The following is a 19,212-nucleotide window of genomic DNA, read 5'->3' as shown; positions in this document are numbered from 1 at the left end:
TTGTTCGTTATGTCTGACTAGTCAATACATTCCATTTATAATCAAATGAATTGTATTGTTTGCCTCACGAGAAAATGTCACTGAAATACAGATTCCCCTGCCTAGCTATTATAAGTTGTTTAAAACTTTTGAATGATTAATCTACTTCACAAGAAGTAGCAATTAAATTCCCTTTTTCTAAATGAATAGATTACCGTGTCCGCTCGGAAGAGCGGCGGCTCTGCTTGTGTTCGTTTGGTCAAATTAACAATAAATCGATCCGGAATATTAATGATTAATAATAATTCGTTATTGTTGATAATTAATATTTATAATCTGGGAATCCGCTCGGTCGCGCGAGCATGATCATTTACAATCATATGTTTTGTTTGACCAAATTGACTGAAGCTTAAGCCGGAATATTAATAATTAAGAATAAACTGTTATTGTTGATTATTAATATTTATAAAATGAGCTAATTTCATGTTACAGATGTGTGGAGAGAAAGGAATGAACAGACAAAAGAGTACTCAAGAAGACAGATAGTGGGGAATTTTTGTTGTCAAACAAGAATTGATTTTATTTTATGCACAAGAAATGTTGAAGGGTTTATAAACAAGATTAAATATGAAGAAACAAGTCTGAGTGACCATAAGCCACTTTTTATGAAGCTAGACTGGAGTAATGTGAAAAGAGGGCCAGGGGTATGGGTTTTAAACACAGCTTTTTTAAAGAATGAAGACTATGTTTTAAGTGTAAAGGAAATTATTCAAAAGAAAAAAGGGAATGAAATTTATAATGAGGACAAAAGAATGTGGTGGGAGAACGTGAAGTATTTAGTTAAAAAGTTTACGATAAAATATTGTAGACAATTACAAAATTGTAAAAAATATAAGGAAAAGGAGCTGAAAGAAAAACTAGAAAACAAATTGAAAAATAAGAATGGAAAAAATATACAAAAGATAAAAGAACTGCAAGGAAGATTAAATGAAATGGAGGAGAAATTTGAAGGTGCAAGATTAAGAAGCAAAGCAAAATTTACAGTGGAGGGAGAAAAGTGCACTAAATTGTTCTTTGATCTAGAGAAGAGGGAAGGCAGAAATGATTAGAGAAATAAGGAGCAAAAATGGGAACATAGTAGAACAACATGATGAGATTTTGGAAGAAATAAGATTGTATTATGAAAATTTGTTTTGCGCAGAGGAAATAAAAGAAAAAAGAAAAAGGGGAATTACTAAATCTAATAAAATCAAGAGTAGAAGAAGGGGAAAAAAGAGAATGTGACAATGAGATAAGAGAAGAAGAAATAAAAAGAGCAATTAGTGGATTGAACAGAAAGAAAAGTCCTGGAACAGATGGGTTAGGAAGTGATTTTTATATTGTTTTTAAATATATTTTATCTAGGATTTTAAAGGAAGTATATGATGAAATTTGAGAAATCATTAAATGTTACAGTTTAATTAAGTTGTCTGGGGAAAATAAACGTAACACTTATAATATTAAATTATTTCTGAGTAGATGGATGGAAAATACACCAGGACACCAAAATTTACATTCAATTCATTTATTCCTTTTATGAGGAGAAGAAAAATGAAGCCAACAAAAGAGAGGCTTACATATGTGCGCTTTGTACAATGTATATATAATAATAATAATAAGAAGAAGAAGAAGAAAAGAAGAAATACAATCAAAAGTTATAGGGGAAAAATGAACTAGAGTGGCGCCAAAGCAAAGAACTAAATAAAACCAAAAGCCACCTAAACTAGAACACAAGATCCCCCTCTAAACTTACTAATAAAAATCAAAATGTGAAAAAGAAACCGAAATCTTCAGCGTTTGAGAAGCAACACCTAAACTCCCTGAAATAATAAGCAAAAATACAAAATGTGGCGCTCACCCACTTACCTAGTGTTTCTGAACATTGAAGTTACCTACGGGCAAAATGTATGTGAAGTGGCTTAGTAAACTATTCCCTTTTCCCCAAAAAGGAATGATAAACTATTTAACCATGACTTAATTTACATCGATGAAGTTATTCAGAAACACAGAACAAAGCATACATTATGAACAGCAGCAAGGGAACACAAACCAACACGCACACACATAGCACTCTGAAAAACAAGGCGGGCTGGTCGAATTTAAAGTCCGCGGAACGAAATCCAATTGGTCCACGAGGAAACGCCCTAATGAGGAGTGACAGGCTCGGGATCCAATCAGCAGGTACCTAGTAGAGAAAAAGTAGCGAAACAAAAGGTGATAGAGCGAGACAAAGAGCGAATTACAGTCGAGGAGATGCGAAGGGAGATAAGCAAAACAGAGAGGGAGAAGGCACAAAAATACAAACTCCCACGGACCGTAACAATCATCCTCCAGCCCCGGGCTACCTCTCGTAAGCAGGGTGAGAGAGGAGTTTGAGCTCAGGTAGATCTTGATGAACTCCCCCGACTTGTTTCTGTTTATAATGACAGATATCCAGATGGCTAAAGGGAGATATATGGCTTCTAAGAGCTTGACTACGGTGCCAATTTAGAATGTTCAGTTTACTTAGGTTACGCGTTTTTGGGCTGTGAAAAGAAACTGGGGAAAACCCATGTGAGCATGGGGAGAATAAGCAAACTCTCAGTAAGGGCTCTTCTTGCTGTGACATTCTTGCTGTGAGGCAACAATACTAATCACTGGGCTGCTGTGTTGCCCATTCTAGAAAGGAGGAGTAGGGGTGGGAGGGGAATTCCTCAAGATAAAGATAACTAAGGTAAGAAACTCTGGTTATTTACAGTGAGTTAGGAATCGTCTGATTGGTGAATCATGTGTTGGTTAATGTGGAACCAGCCGTGGACAATCATAAGCATGTGATCCTCTCGAAAGTAGTTTATAAATAAACCTCACATCAATTAACAGCCAAACTACATGAAAAGGCTGCTGTTATGCATATACTCATGTTTGTGTGGCCAAGGCCTTAATTTTGAGCACTCTGCTCTCCATTGTGAAGCTCCATGTGATTGCTGAGGCTTCTTTTATGTTTAAAGCCCTTTCCACACTCAATGCATATAAAACGCTCTCCTGAGTGAGTCTTCATGTGGTTCTTTATGGAGTATTTGTGTGTGAGACTCTTTCCACACAGATCACATATGAACACTATGGTTCCAGTGTGACCATTCATGTGGTTCCTGAGGTTAGCTTTACATGTGAAGCTCTTTCCACACTGCGCACATGCAAACGGCTTCTCTCCGGTGTGAACTATCATGTGGTGTTTGAGTGTGCTTTTATATGGGAAACTTTTACCACACTCTGTGCATGTTAAGGCTTCTCTCCAGTGTGAATCCTCATGTGGAGGTCAAGATTTTGTTTTTGAGCGAAACTTTTTCCACACTGTGTGCAAACAAAAGTTCTTCCTCCATTGTGAGTTCTCATGTGGACTTCAAGGTTGCTATTTTGATTATAACTTTTTCCACACTGAGGGCAAGAGTAAGGCTTCTCCCCAGTGTGAATTCTCATGTGCACTGTCAAGTTTCCTGTAGTATAAAAGCTTTTCCCACACTGTTGGCATGTGTATGGCCTCTCTCCAGTGTGAATTCTCATGTGCACTGTTAAGTTTCCTGTTTTATGGAAGCTTTTCCCACACTGTTGGCATGTGTACGGCCTTTCTCCAGTGTGAATTCTCATGTGCACTGTTAGGTTTCTTGTATTGTAGAAGCTCTTTCCACACTGTTTGCAAGTGTAAGCTTTCTCTCTAGTGTGACCTCTTATGTGAACATCAAGCTTTGGCTTCTGACGGAAACTTATTCCACATTGTTTACAGCTGTAATTACACCTAGGTTTGGATTTCCGAGGTCTTCCACGTGACAAAGTCTTTTTCGTCAGTGTAGGTTTTTCATCAGTCGTTATGTCTTGGTGTTTTTCTTCCATTTCATTCTGTTGATGAGTCTTTTCTTTCAGCACCATCAGGTCTTAAAAAAAAAGAAGTTAACTTTAGTATGAAGACTCAAAGCGATAAGCATGAAATGGATGTTTCACCCACAAATATAAATGACCATAACATTTACTCTCCGTCATGTGGTCTTAAACATTTCCTTTCTTCTCGAACACAGGGGCGCCCCTCGGTAAACTCTGGCCACCCCTGTGGCCACCCCAATATAATTTTGTTGTTGACATTATTGATTTAAATGTACTTATAAATCCCCAATGTTTAAATGAATAAAATGCAGCCACTAAATTATTGTTGGTGTTACTGACGTAGCTGATTGATTGTCTCTCCCCCTTAGTGCTGGTTCAATGCTGAATGCTGGTGAAAGTAAACTGACGCATGCGCGCAGAAAACCATTCCCGCACCTCACGCACTCCTGTGTGAATCCCGGTTGGTTGTTTGCATGCACACCGACAAAATACGCGCCGCTCATGCGCCGTGAAACGGAGTAACAGAATTTTGTGCCGAGGTGAAAGTCGACTAAAGTTTATATAATATGATAATGATGATGTTACTTTCACTAAGCATGCCTTTAAAGCAGAAAGGAGGGATAATGAGTCAGGGAGGTAAGACTTCATAACATGAGTTCTCAGCCATGATCTGGTCTAAGACCACAGATAATTCTGTAATACATTTTTTTGTATTCTTTAGAATTGTCATAATTAATTTCCATGCAAAAGGTTTCTTAAGTGATCTTGGCATATCACTCCAGTTGTTGTTTTCCAGTAATATTTAGGATTGATTTCTGTTATTTATTCAGAATGATAATTGTATATAAATAATAATAAAATAAATATAAATAAATTGTTATATTTATTGAATAACAAATCTAACAATTCAAGGGAGGTAGAGTGTATAGGGTGGTTCGCCCAGGGTGTCATTTAAAGGGTCACGAAACACCAAAACACATTTTTTGAGCTGTTGACAGTCGTATATGTGTCCCACACTGCTAAAAACACTATTAGGACACCTATATTTCACTTAAAAGTGTAAATTGGTTGTTTTTGCGTTATTTCAAGCAAATTCGTACTTCCTGTTTGAAACGAATTTTTGAAGCTGCGTCACGGTCATGACATAATAGCGTGTATTCCAGCGTGCAGACTGGGCGTCTGTGCCAGAGTCAGAGTCTTATTACGTCTTACAGTGTGTTGCATTAATGCATGAGTAAAGCTTGGTTCAAACCAATCAGCGCGCTCTATTGTGCAACTTCATTAATATTCATTACTGTCAGTGTAGACGGCAAAGACGCCACGTTGTGTTGGCAAAACAAGCGTAAAGTGTTGCTTTTATAGTTTGCTGCAGTTAAGTTTCGTTTTCATTTTGTCTCTGTGAGAGCGCAGACAGTGTACGCGACGCGCGACAACAATAACTTACGTGTCTAAGGAGGATTATTGTTTACCTGAGAGCTGTTCTCATCTGCAAACGCTGAGATCCAGATTGTAGTCTCCTCTAAATAAAGACGCGGCTCTAGTTGCTGGTGATTGTCCTGTCTCTACAGATTTGGTAAGTGAGCGACCAGTGCTCTTTGTTTATTCAGTTCGTATTTTATTCGTATCAAACAAACTATTGCACCGAGTGCAATAGTTAGCACTAACAGTTACAACCAAACTATAACCTCGTGTTGGATTTTGTGACTGGAATAACACATGCGGCTTTCTGACGCTACCTGCCGTGTGTATCTAAGTTTCCAGGAAATGCTGAGTTTTTTTTTCTCTCATTCGCCGTGCAGTATCAAACATTGCATGAAAAATACACGCTTAGAGCAGCGCCTCGAATCAAATATCACGTTTGTCGAGAGGGACATTAATGAATTCCCTGAATGAAAGAGCCAAACTGCAGTTAAAGTCCACCATTTAATAATTTGGCAAATAATTCGACTACAGATGTCCATGTAAACACAGTCACATTGTCCGCTGTGGTTGTGTGTTTTGACTCTGAAATTCAGCGCGCCCAAATAGACACTCCCATACCAAGCCGCTTTTCTTCCTCCGACACTCCCCCCTAAACAGAGCTGGACACGCCCACTTTTCTGACTTTTTCCAAAGTAGAGGTGTGAAAACACACTGCTGAAACGAGGGGGTTTCATGGCCCTTTAAACTAGAACCGCCACTACCCTTCCCGATCGTCGTTGACAGCACGCACACACCTTCAATAGACAGCAATGGCAATTTAATATTTACCTTAGGGTACAGTATATCAATAAAAGAAGCTGCATTAATAAAATGGCTCAAAAAGTAATATGGATAAATGATATTATTAGGTATAGTGAGTGTGTATAGTAATCTCTTTTGTTCAGTTTGTTAATTTGTTTGGGTTATTAATAAACTCATTATTCTTTCATTCATTTTCTTTTCGGCTTAGTCCCTTTATTAATCCAGGGTCGCCACAGTGGAATGAACCGCCAACTTATCCAGCACATTTTTACACAGTGGATGCCCTGCCAGCTGCAACCCATCACTGGGAATAATAAACTCATTAATCTTCATTAATTTTAGACATGGCATATACCGTATGATGTACAATAAAAGCAAGTAAAAAGTTATTTATACAGTATATATATGTGAAAAGTGTTTTTAAACTAAACAGATTTTTATTTTTTTTGCACATGTACTTCCTGAATTACTTTAAGGAATAAATAGCAATATTTCAAGAAGAATTAATTAAATGTATAAAAACTACATTATTAAATTTACCAAAAACAAAAATATAACATTACACTGAATTCATAATTTTTTTTGTGTGCCACCCCAAGATTTGGTGCGGCCTCTTCTGGCCACCCCTAAGAAAATTTTCTGGGGGCGCCACTGCTGGAACACATAGAAAGCCAACATTTTTTTCACAATATCTTCTTTTGTGTTCAACAGAATCAAAAAAACCCATAAAGGTTTAAAACCACAAGAGGTACAGTAAATGGTGAGGTTATTTTCATTTCTGTATCATAAATATATTTAAAGGGTTCCTATTATGAACCTTTATTATTATTAATATTATTTTTTTAGAAAAAACTTATTATTATTATTATTTTTGAAAATAAGTCTTTGGTGTTCCCAGAATGTGTCTGAGGTTTTGGCTCAAAATCAGATCATATTCCTTTCAGAATATTTCATTTTGGTGGTCAGGAGGAAAACCAAGCTCTTTTAGTGCCTGTGGCTTTAAATGCAAATGATCAAATGCACTCGCTCAGGATTACTCGTGTTGAGTTCCCTCATGTGTATCTTCCACATGATTTAAACATTTTTAACTGGATTGGAAGACCCGATTGGAGCAAATCCTGCATGTTCATAGCAAGTGCCCATAATTTACTCTTCTATTTGTGAGTTTGCATTATTGTATATAACTTATGCAAATATTTACTAGTACTGAGTTGCAGCTGGTTTAAAACATATGCTGGATAAGTTGGTAGTTCATTCAGCTGTGGCGACCCTTGATGAATAAAGAGACTAAGCCAAAGGAGCTTAGCTGAAGACCTACGTCGTGACATTTTATATACCTGCCAAGATGCAGAAATGCCATCTCAAAAGGTTACCTGCTGTTTGTCCAATCAGGGACAGTGGCATCTTAAATATACAAATAATAATGTTAACCCAGGGTTTGCCAATGTGAAACGTCTGTTAATGAAAACCCAGGATTATTTTATAACCCCTAGGGGCTGTTTCATAAAAGTGGTTCAGAAAAGCGCGAATTAAAGTAAAAATCAAATGATCTTCGAATTTTTGTTATGTAACTAATTTAAGCGTGGACGATTAGTTTGGCTTACTGAAGAGGTTTTCAACTTTAAACTCAACTTTTCTAAACCACTTTTATGAAACAGGCCCCGATCTCACATGCTATTGTTTTAGTGCTTCAGTTGCCTATTGGAGAAATGACCAGGAATAACGATAGAAAACGGTCACACTACTTGCTCTACAAACAAGTGTATTCATGTTTATTCATACAAAGAAAAATAATAAAATAAGAAAATATGACTTTGCAACATCAAGCAGCATTAGGCATGGGCCAGTATAAGATTCTGATGTATGATAACCTTGAATAAAAATATCATGCTTTCACAGTATTGTGATTACTGCTCTAAAATATATTATTTTTAAATGTCTAGGTATAAAACAAACACTTTTTTTCCCTTTAAGCACAAAATATTTTATTTTGAGAAATATTTATTTATTTATTTTATTTTGGAGCAGTAATCATGTCAGGCTAAATCATTCAAATGAATCATTGACATCTGTTGTTTTCATTAGTTTCAAAAACAGATTTCTTTACGATTTGAAAGGCATCTTTAGATATCTTTTCCGCTGGAGATACTGTCTTGAAAAAAAAAAAAAAAAAAACACTTGCATCCAGTTGAAGACAGAATTCAGAAGGGGCTTATAATTCTGTCCTTAAAATGGTGTTTAAAAAAAAAACTGCTTTTATTCAAGCCGAAATAAAAAAATAAGACTTTCTCCAAAAGAAATAAAATTATTATCATACAAACGGTGAAAATTTCCTTGCTCTGTTAAAAACAATTTGGGAAATATAAAAAAAAAAAATTCAATGGGAGTGTGGGCTAATAATTCTGACTTAAATTTTAGGTTTTAAAACCTTGACTTTTCCAAACCAGGCTACACCATGAAAGGAGTTATCATCCCTTGCGTAAGCAGCATAACAATGATTTTAGGATCTAAAAATGATTTCTTTAAAAAAAGTGTCAAGCAAAAAAATTCAATGGCTGCGTCTGCTGGTACACGAAGAATATGGTCAATTCTGACGAACTTCATACTCAAATGTTTGTATATCATCAGCATGCTGTAATCCATTTCTTAAGCAGCAAAAGTCTTTTTTAGACTAGTTTGTTGGCCACTTGTAGTCAGTGCAATGCTAAACGTTATTGTTCCATTTTATGAAGACTCAAAGCGATAAGCATGAAATGGATGTTTCACCCACAAATATAAATGACCATACCATTTACTCTCTCATTTGCTTTTAAACAATTCCTTTCTTCTGGAACACAAAGAAAGGCAACATTTTTTTCACAATATCTTCTTTTGTGTTCAACAGAATCAAAAAAAAAACCCCATAAAGGTTTAAAACCACAAGAGGTACAGTAAATGGTGAAGTTATTTTCATTTCTGTTTCATAAATATATTTAAAGGGTTCCTATTATGAACCTTTATTATTATTATTATTATTTTTTTTTTTTGAAAATAAGTCTTTGGTGTTCCCAGAATGTGTCTGAGGTTTTGGCTCAAAATCAGATCATATTCCTTTCAGAATATTTAATTTTGGTGGTCAGGAGGAAAACCAAGCTCTTTTTGCGCCTGTGGCTTTAAATGCAATTGATCAAATGCACTCGCTCTGGATTACTCATGTTGAGTTCCCTCATGTGTATCTTCCACATGATTTATACATTTTTTAACTGGCTTGGAAGACCCGATTGGGGCAAATCCTGCATGTTCATAGCAAGTACCCATAATTTACTCTTCTATTAGTGAGTTTGCATTATTGTATATAACTTATGCAAATATTTCCTAGTACTGAATTGCAGCTGGTTTAAAACATATGCTGAATAAGTTGGTAGTTCATTCAGCTGTGGCGACCCTTGATGAATAAAGAGACTAAGCCAAAGAAGCTTAGCTGAAGACCTACGTTGTGACATTTTATATACCTGCCAAGATGCAGAAATGCCATCTCAAAAGGTTACCTGCTGTTTATCCAATCAGGGACAGTGGCATCTTAAATATACAAATAATAATGTTAACCCAGGGTTTGCCAATGTGAAACGTCTGTTAATGAAAACCCAGGATTATTTTATAACCCCTAGGGGCTTAAATTGGTTCTATAACAGTAAGTAGTTGCCATGGTAGCACACAACATAATCAATGCATCTGTGCTCAACCTTCAGGGTTTCATGACAGTAACGTGCACAAGCAAGTTATCTGGATTATTTTGACTGAACTCAGATTAGTTACATCAAATGATTTTCGAATTTCTGTTATGGAACCAATTTAAGTGTGGACGATTAGTTCGGCTCACTGAAGCCAGGTTTTCAACTTTAATCTCCACTTTTCTAAACCACTTTCATGAAACAGCCCCTGATCTCACATGCTATTGTTTTAGTGCTTCAGTTGCCTATTGGAGAAATGACCAGGAATAACGGTAGAAAACGGTCACACTACTTGCTCTACAAACAAGTGTATTCATGTTTATTCATACAAAGAAAAATAATAAAATAAGAAAATATGACTTTGCAACATCAAGCAGCATTAGGCATGGGCAGTATAAGATTCTGACGTATGATAACCTTGAATAAAAATATCATGCTTTCACAGTATTGTGATTACTGCTCTAAAATATATTCTTTTAAATGTCTAGGTATAAAACAAACACTTTTTTTCCTTTTAAGCACAAAATATTTTCTTTTGAGAAATATTTATTTATTATATTTTGGAGCAGTAATCATGTCAGGCTAAATCATTCAAATGAATCATTGACATCTGTTGTTTTCATTAGTTTCAAAAACAGATTGCTTTACGATTTGAAATGACATCTTTAGATATCTTTTCTGCTGGAGATACTATCTTAAAATGTAAAAAAAAAAAAAAAAAAAAAAAAAACACTTGCATCCAGTTGAAGACAGAATTCAGAAGGGGCTAATAATTCTGTCCTTAAAATGGTGTTTAAAAAAACTGAAAATTTCCTTACTCTGTTAAAAACAATTTGGCAAATATTTAAAAAAGAAAAAAAAATCAATGGGGGTGTGGGCTAATAATTCTGACTTAAATTTTGGCGGTTTTAAAACCTTGACTTTTCCAAACCAGGCTACACCATGAAAGGAGTTATCATCCCTTGCGTAAGCAGCATAACAATGATTTTAGGATCTAAAAATTATTTCTTTAAAAAAAGTGTCAAACGCAAAAATTCAATGGCTGCGCCTGCTGGTACACAAAAAATATGGTCAATACTGACGAACTTCACACTCAAATGTTTGCATATCATCAGGGTCCGTGTATCATCCGTTCATTTGATTATTCCTTTTATTACGGAAAACGAAACATCAGAAAAACGATGAATATTTCGTTTTTCTGTTTATTCTGTAGGCAGAAAAAACGGAAACTCATCTGTTATTCTGCTTTTTAACTTAAAACGAAATATTAAAACAAACACAAAACGAAATAATGAGTCAAAATATGGTCCGTGTACGGTCCGTGTACGTTTTGTTCATTTGTTTTCCATTTTCAAACGGAATAAAGGAAATGGAGAAAACGGCCGTTTTTCCGTTTTTCCTTTTGCTCACGAGAAAACGAAAAAACGAGATTTTGGCTGGATTTTCGTTTTTTGGTTTAGGGTAGGAAAACGGATAAACGACTTTAAAATTCATTTTACACATGGAGGCGGTGCTGAAAGGCCCACTTTCCTCTAATTGGTCAACCATATCTGCGCTCGTGACGTCACCCTCAAAATAAAAGCCTTACACGCAGGCTTTTAATTATTATTATTTAATTATATATTAACTAAGTTTACATATTCTATTATTTGAACCACACACAGTTAGCAGGCTTACATTCATTGCGTATGTATAAATTAAATAAAAACGTAAAGCAGTATTCTTACATTTGTCATTAAAATAAGGTCATAGTTCACTGCCAAGCTTCTTGCTGCTATACACCTGATGCAGAGCAAAGAAAGCCATTTCCGAGGAGCACCTGGTTTGCATGATTGTTTCAGAGCAAGGGCTTTATAATAATAATAATAATTATTATTATTATTATTATCAGTTACTAGTGTTTTATTGTTTGGTGTGTTTTTTTTTTCTTTTTAATAGTTTTTAGCAGAACCAGAATAAGAACACTTTGGGCCCTGCTATAAAAACAAAGGGTACCATTTGTTTTCATTTATTTCTTCCTATTTTAATTATATATTGTAATTATTTATTTGATAATTAATACTATTTTATTGTAACGCCAAAGTAGGCCTGTCTTATTATTATTTTTTATTATTAAATTTGCTGTTATTGTAGGCTAGATGGCAGGCTTTAAATATTTTAAATAACATTTACTCATAACCTTACTAATTCGAGAGCCGAACCTAAAAAAGTTTAAGTGCAATAAGCCTGTACAATAAAGGGAGCCGCAATGCATATTGCTAGCGCATTCTTTCACTCAACAATTATTGCTGGAATAATGAAATAAATTTCAAATTAACCAATTAAACACATTATAGTTGATAAAAAAATTGTGTCTAGTAGTTCCGACAAACAGATGAGCTGGCTACATGTGCGTTGCGCTAATAATTTGACATTTGCTCTTCTTGAGAAAGTGCTACAGCGGGCCCTGCTATTTCACATATAAGGTTAGTGATACGTATTTTAAATTAGTATTGCACATTATTCATTCATTTTCTTGTCGGCTTGGTCCCTTTATTAATCTGGGGTCGCCACAGCGGAATGAACCGCCAACTCATTTAGCAAGTTTTTATGCAGCGGATGCCCTTCCAGCCACAACCCATCTCTGGGAAACATCCACACATACACACACACTTATACAGTATGGACAATTTAGCCTACCCAATTCACCTGTATTGCATGTCTTTTTACTGTGGGGAAACCCACGCGAACGCACTACACTACTGAATTAGACACACAATCTCAAAAAAAAACTTGATGCTTATTTACATTATCTAAAGTCATTTCTGAGGTAGGATCTGTTGTTGTATTATATATTTTCGTTTTAATATGCAAATAATTCTTTAATTTGTAATAGGTCCCTCATTGCATAAAATAACCAGCCTTTGTATTCAATATATTTGTAAATTGTCCATCCAGTTTGACGCAAGCTAAACAACATTTTGGCCTGTTTTGCTTATTAAATGAGTGATTTTCACGGAGAAACAAATCATCCATCCACACAGTTTTGTATAGGACCTGTGTGAACAAAAATATACACTTCATCATAGCCTAAAGGAAAATGTATCTGTTTAGAACCAATTTTGTGTTGTATAATTAAAAATATTAAAAATACAATAAAAATAAAAAGAAGGAATAACATTCGAAGTGCAATGCTTCAAAGATCCAATACGCTGCATGCAGAGCCAAAACAAAAACTGGTTTGTTTGTTTAATAAAATAATAATATGAAATTAAAGTGAAATTGTTCCATAACCTGTATTATAACTGTAGTCACCCTAGATGACAAATCATCCGTTGCGCCGGTCAGTTTCACCGTTAATCAAGAATGTTTTTTAATATTTATGGATTATATAAAATATATAGTTTATATAAATGCGCTCTGATCATTCAAGGATCATATGCGTTGCATATTCTTCTTATTCTTCATTAGGCGTGATCCGTAAATTGTGTATTTTATAAACTGATCGTTTATAAGGACTAAGCTATTAATAACTGTAATTCCTCGAATGGAAAAGTCTTGATTAAAGAAAAAGAGAACTTTAATTCGACATATGTATATAGTGCGCTTATTTCTGCGCGCATCGCGCGCTTTACCGAATTACCTTTTTTATTTTTTATGCATTATAAATGCATCTGGCAGCACCGAAAAGAGCAAATGCCAAGTTATTAGCGCAGCGCACAGACAGCTAGCTCGTCTAGTCTGAACCAGGGGTTTTCAAACTATTCATTGCACACCGATCCCATTGCATTTTATTTAGGATAAACCACTTATTTAAAATTAATTAATTAAAAGGTGCATGCGTACTCTCCAATACACCACTGTAGTGTCATAATCTTTAATAATTATAATTAAGATAGACACCTGACCTCCATTTAAAAAACAATTTATTTGCCATACTCTGTTAATTTGAAGTTTAAAGTTTAAATCATTTATGTTAAACTTAAATTATTTAAAAACTTAAAAAGACTTAAATTTAGTCATTTAAGACATTTTAGGTCATAAGTTTACATACATTGACCGTTGCATTTAGTAGGCCTATTCTGGTCTAAATAAGCTTTTTGCATCTTAGGTGTTTACACACACAAATTAAGCAGTTTATACGTACATTTAATGTTACTTTGAAATTACTTTTGATGCAATAAAAAATCCTAAATAGTTGAAAGTGTTAACATATTCTTGAAATGTAGTTATTTTATAACTATGAAATTTATTACTATACAAAGTGAATCATTATGAATTTGCCAAGAAATAATCCACTTTACCACTGTAAAGCAATGCCCCACACTCACTAGAACGGTAGAACCTGGACTGTATGATATGTTCTGTATGTAAAATAGAGAAAATAAGCAAGATGCGCAGTCTCATGCAGCCTTAGTGAAATATAGCGCGTCACAGCAATGAACTAAAAATAAAACCACCCTTGAAATGCTGGCGATCTTAATTTTTTTCAGCCTACACTGACTGAGAATAATGTTGCACTATTTTATTAACAAATAATTAGAATGTTTTTTTTTCCTTCAACACATTCATCATTACTTTTGCCTGTGCAAGTTTTTTGCGCGCGCTTGAGCGCGAAGGCATCTATTTTCAGGTGCAAGATGCCACTTTGGGTGGCACCAGCACACTCTGCCACACCTGTGGCTATGTCCCTGCTACAATAATAATAACAACAACAACGACAAAATAATAACAAAAAATAATAATAATAAGACAGGCCTACTTTGACGTTGCAATAAAAAAGTATTAATTATCAAATAAATATTTACAATAGGCTAAAGGCATATATTAAATTAAAATAGGAAAAAATCCAATAGAAACAAATGGTACCATTTATTATAGCCCCATGCAGGGTCCATTGTGTTCTTACAACCATTAAATAACTAAGTAAATAATAATAATAACAATACTAATAATAATAGGCCTAATAATATTATTATTAATAATAATAATAATAATAAATTATTATTTTATACAGAGTAGGCTATTATTTAGGCCTACAATAGCTCTGAAACAATCATGTAAACCAGGTGCTGCTCGGAAATGGCTATCTTTGCTCAGCATCAGGTGCACAGCAGCAAGAAGTTTGGCAGTGAACTATGACCTTATTTTAATGACAAATGTCTAAGAATACTGCTGATTTACGTTTTTATTTAATTTATACATACGTAATGAATGTAAGCCTGCTAACTGTGTGTGGTTCAAATAATAGAATATGTAAACTTTGTTTATATATATAATTAAATAATAATAATTAAAAGCCTGCGTGTAAGGCTTTTATTTTGAGGGTGACGTCACGAGCGCAGATTTGGTTAACCAATTAAAGGAAAGTGGGCGTTTCAGCACCGCCTACATGTGTAAAATGAATTTTAAAGTCGTTTATCCGTTTTCCTACCCTAAACCAAAAAACGAAAATCCAGCCAAAATCTCGTTTTTTCGTTTTCTCGTGAGCAAAAGAAAAACGGAAAAACGGCCGTTTTCTCCATTTCCTTTATTCCGTTTGAAAATGGAAAACAAATGAACAAAACGTACACGGACCATATTTTGACTCATTATTTCGTTTTGGTTTTGTGTTTGTTTTAATATTTCGTTTTAAGTTAAAAAGCAGAATAACAGATGAGTTTCCATTTTTTCTGCCTACAGAATAAACAGAAAAACGAAATATTCATCGTTTTTCTGATGTTTCGTTTTCCGTAATAAAAGGAATAATCAAATGAACGGATGATACACGGACCCATCAGCATGCTGTAATCCATTTCTTAAGCAGAAAAGGTCATTTTTAGACTGGTTTGTTGGCCAGTTGTAGTCAGTGCAATGCTAAACGTTTTAGTTCCACTATAATTTGTTCCTTTTGTCTCACGTCGTCCCACAACAACATAAATATAGTTTAGATTACTGTACAATGTTTTAAAATAATTAATTATTTTAGTATTTATTTAATTCCGCATATTTAAAATTGGGGGCATCCATATGACACACTTTTTACTCAATAGCTGGTAATTAAGTATTAAGAGTATAATAATGATGTAATTCTAACTCAGATACTTTCTGTGAGAACTAGTAACATCTACTAAAATCAAGTTTAACCCAGAAAGAAGTTGAGAAAAAAGGGAATTGTGATCAACGTGACATATGCAAATGAAAAATACTAAGCCAACACTATCACTGTAATAGCAGATATCTTCTTAGGAATACTGTAGATCAAATATCGTCAGCTCAGTTAAACATTTTTATATAGCGCCAGTGCTCAAGGATGCTTAGAAGAACAAGAAAAGCAAAATGAACAAAACAATTAAAATGTCCTGTTTAAAATAAATAAACAGAAACAAAATAACTTCTATTTAACACTTGCTTCAAAAGTTTCTTTATATGAAAGTAATAACAAAAAGAAATCAAAGTAAGTCTGAGCAAGAAACAATTGCCACAAATGACCTGATTAAAACTAGTATTCCATTTCTTATAGTGATGTATTGTTAGAATGTAATGACATTATGCTATTAAATAAATTAAACCTTCGGTAATACAATTATTACACACTTTTCTGTTACTTTTTAAAATCTTTATATTGTCAGCTCAGTTAAACCTTTTATTAATTTATTGTTTTTATTTATTTTATATAGCGCCAGTGCTCATGTATGCTTTACAAACAGTAAAAGAGCAAGAAAAGCAATAACATTAAGAAGATAAAGAAAATGGGAAACTAATAACACATAAAAGAATGACAAAAGACACGAGAACAAGTGACGAAAGAAACTCATTCCTGTCTTTCAATGAGTGCTTATGTGCATTTAGGAGAACTAGGCAGCACACTCAGGGCTGCAAGAATGGATTTAATTTAGTATTCTTATTATTAAAATATATCTGAATGAGGATCAGATTTGGTGTTTGAGAAAGAAAATCAACCTGTTTGTTCCTGCAGATCTTCCTGTTTGACTGTGAATGATTCTTCAATCTTCACATCTTCACTCTCCTCTTTAATAAACGCCATCTTTATAACAGTGTGGAGATCAGTCGCTTCAGCAGGAAATTTTCCTCTGCTTTTGGACAATTTATCCTGTTTAAAATGAATAAAACAAAAAAAAATGTCCTGTTTAAAATTAATAAAACAATGAACAGAAACAAAATAACTTCTCTTTAACACTTTCTTTATATGAGAGTAATTAACAAAAAAATCAGGTAAAATAGTAAGTCTGAGCAAGAAACAATAGCCACAAATGACCTGATTAAAACTAGTACTCAATTTCTCATATACAGTGATGTTTACTTTGAACAGAATGACATTATGCCTATTTAATAAATTTAACCTTCATTAAAACACTTATTACACACTTTACTGTAACTTTATTCAAACTTTATTCAGGTATGTTCTTAATTGTTTTGTTTGTTTGTTTTTTTATTTTATTGTCCGCTTACAGCAATGTGTAGAACTTTTTTTTTGCACAAGACAAATTTCCTCTTGTGGACAAATAAAGTTTATCCTATCTTTATTCAAATAATAGTCCTCATCACTGTGATTAAGATAGAACAACGTTGTATAAAAGGTTAAAATAATATTGTTAACAGCAGGTACATCATTTATCGTTGAATGAAAAACCTGAAACTTTAATCAATCAGTTTTTTATCTGTGCAAAAGCTTTGACACAAACCTTTCTCCAGTTGAATCACAGTGCGGTAGCGGCACAGTCTTATGACATCACACACCACACCAAAATAAAAGTCTTTTTTGTTTTGCTTAGTCATGACTTATTGATACATTTCTCACACCTTTTCTTTTCGATTTTACCTCATAACATTCTGGCTTTTCTATGAAATGTCACACTCTATTGGTGCATGTAAATATGCTGCTTTTACATCCATGTCATGAACAATCAGATTTTCTTTGCATTAACACTCTTACACTAGTCATGTTAGCAGTTGGAGAAAAGACTTATCATAGTTCTCTTTGGCAACATACATTGTTTTTGCAAAAACCCATTTACCCACTAGACCTTTGCCTTCAGGTAGGTTGGTGAGAGCAAAAGTTGCATTCTTTTAACAATTGCATTTCTTCTACCATAGCTTTAACCTATTCACTTGCATTTACTGATGTAACCACGTCTTTGTATCTTTGTGGTACATTACAAACTAGTCAATAACAATAGTCTATGTTGATCACATCACCTTCAAAACCACAAGCATAATTGCTTAAATAAGCTCGCAGGATTCTAACTTCTGGTTTATCTTCCACCGGTTTGTCTAAAATGAGCTCTTCCTTGGCACTTTGTGGGCTCAACTCTGGGTCTAATTTCACAGACACTCCAGGACTTCCTGATCTCAAAATCCTCCTCTACAACTGGAATCTTTGATTCAGAATTTTTATCAGATACAAACTGAACAAGTCTGTGTTTCTGTACTTTTTTCATGTATGCTGGACTAAATACAACGTTGAACAGTGCATCCACGCATGTATAGATTTTTACATTTTATAATGTTAGCATTCAGATATTATTTGAGTGTAAATTCAGCATGTGCAACTTACGTTTCCAGTCCTCAATGAAGAAGTGGGATGAAAAAATGGCCTCAGTGGGCTTTTCTTTGTAGGTATTTGGTAATAATCGCAATGTAGAAGTCAACAATCATAGTTTGTCCTCAAAAGTTGTTCTCTTTTAGCTAAATAAGCTAATGAAGCCTCTGTTAGGAACCTGGAATATATAGATACAACCCTGCTGAGCTACTGGATCTGGAATGTGATTGGATAAGACTCAATTGGCCCCCATTAATGCTGGTATAAAGATGCAAATGAGCAGTGGAGAGCAGTGAAGACTCAAGACACATTACAGTGGGGGATGGGAAGTTCAGCAGCTTTACAAACCAGTTTTACAGAGAAATAATGATGTATTGGGAAAATAAGTTGAATTTAGCCATCATCATTTGTTTTGTTGCTGTTGCTTTATAGGACTATTGACTATTGAAGCTTATTTTTCAGTTTGGCTGCTGCATTTTGTAGTTAATGTTGATACACTTATGTTGAGGTACTTTGATATGAAACACATTTCAATTATTTTTTTTCTCAAGCCTGGTTAAAAGGTAATGCAAGAGTTGGTGTTGTTTTTGTAAAAGCTTCTCAGAGTTGCTTGGTTGAAGTCTTTGTGTACTTGGTGAAGACTCAAACCACACTGATGTCTCAATACACACAACTACATTCACTTATATAATAGTTATGTGAGTCTTATACTATTATACTGTGATATATTATCATTCGTTAAAAGTAACAATTTCTGAACTTTAGATTGAGGTTTTATTTGTGTAAAGGTCAGTCAATACATTGACATAAGCTAATATTAGCAATGTTTTAGTTATTTATTTATCACTGAACTTGTTCTTTATGTGAGTTTAGAGTCCTTTATTT

General features: G+C 34.3%; 1 protein-coding gene across 1 annotated transcript; it reads right to left on the bottom strand.

Moving 5' to 3' along the window:
• Positions 1-1,527: 1,527 nt before the first annotated feature.
• On the bottom strand, positions 1,528-18,487 carry LOC148680318 (uncharacterized). Its single transcript, XM_088650760.1, has 3 exons — positions 18,343-18,487; positions 16,728-16,878; positions 1,528-3,926 (listed from the first exon to the last, which is right to left on the bottom strand). The coding sequence occupies exons 2-3, from the start codon at positions 16,810-16,812 to the stop codon at positions 3,277-3,279; spliced, it is 735 nt and encodes a 244-aa protein (XP_088506886.1). The 5' UTR covers positions 16,813-16,878; positions 18,343-18,487; the 3' UTR covers positions 1,528-3,276.
• Positions 18,488-19,212: the final 725 nt, after the last annotated feature.

Source organism: Danio rerio, chromosome 4, assembly GCF_052040795.2.
Source record: "Danio rerio strain M-AB ecotype USA chromosome 4, GRCz13ab, whole genome shotgun sequence".
Taxonomy (NCBI): domain Eukaryota; kingdom Metazoa; phylum Chordata; class Actinopteri; order Cypriniformes; family Danionidae; genus Danio; species Danio rerio.
The sequence above is the reverse complement of the archived record's forward strand: the minus strand, read 5'-3'. Positions and strand labels throughout refer to the sequence as shown.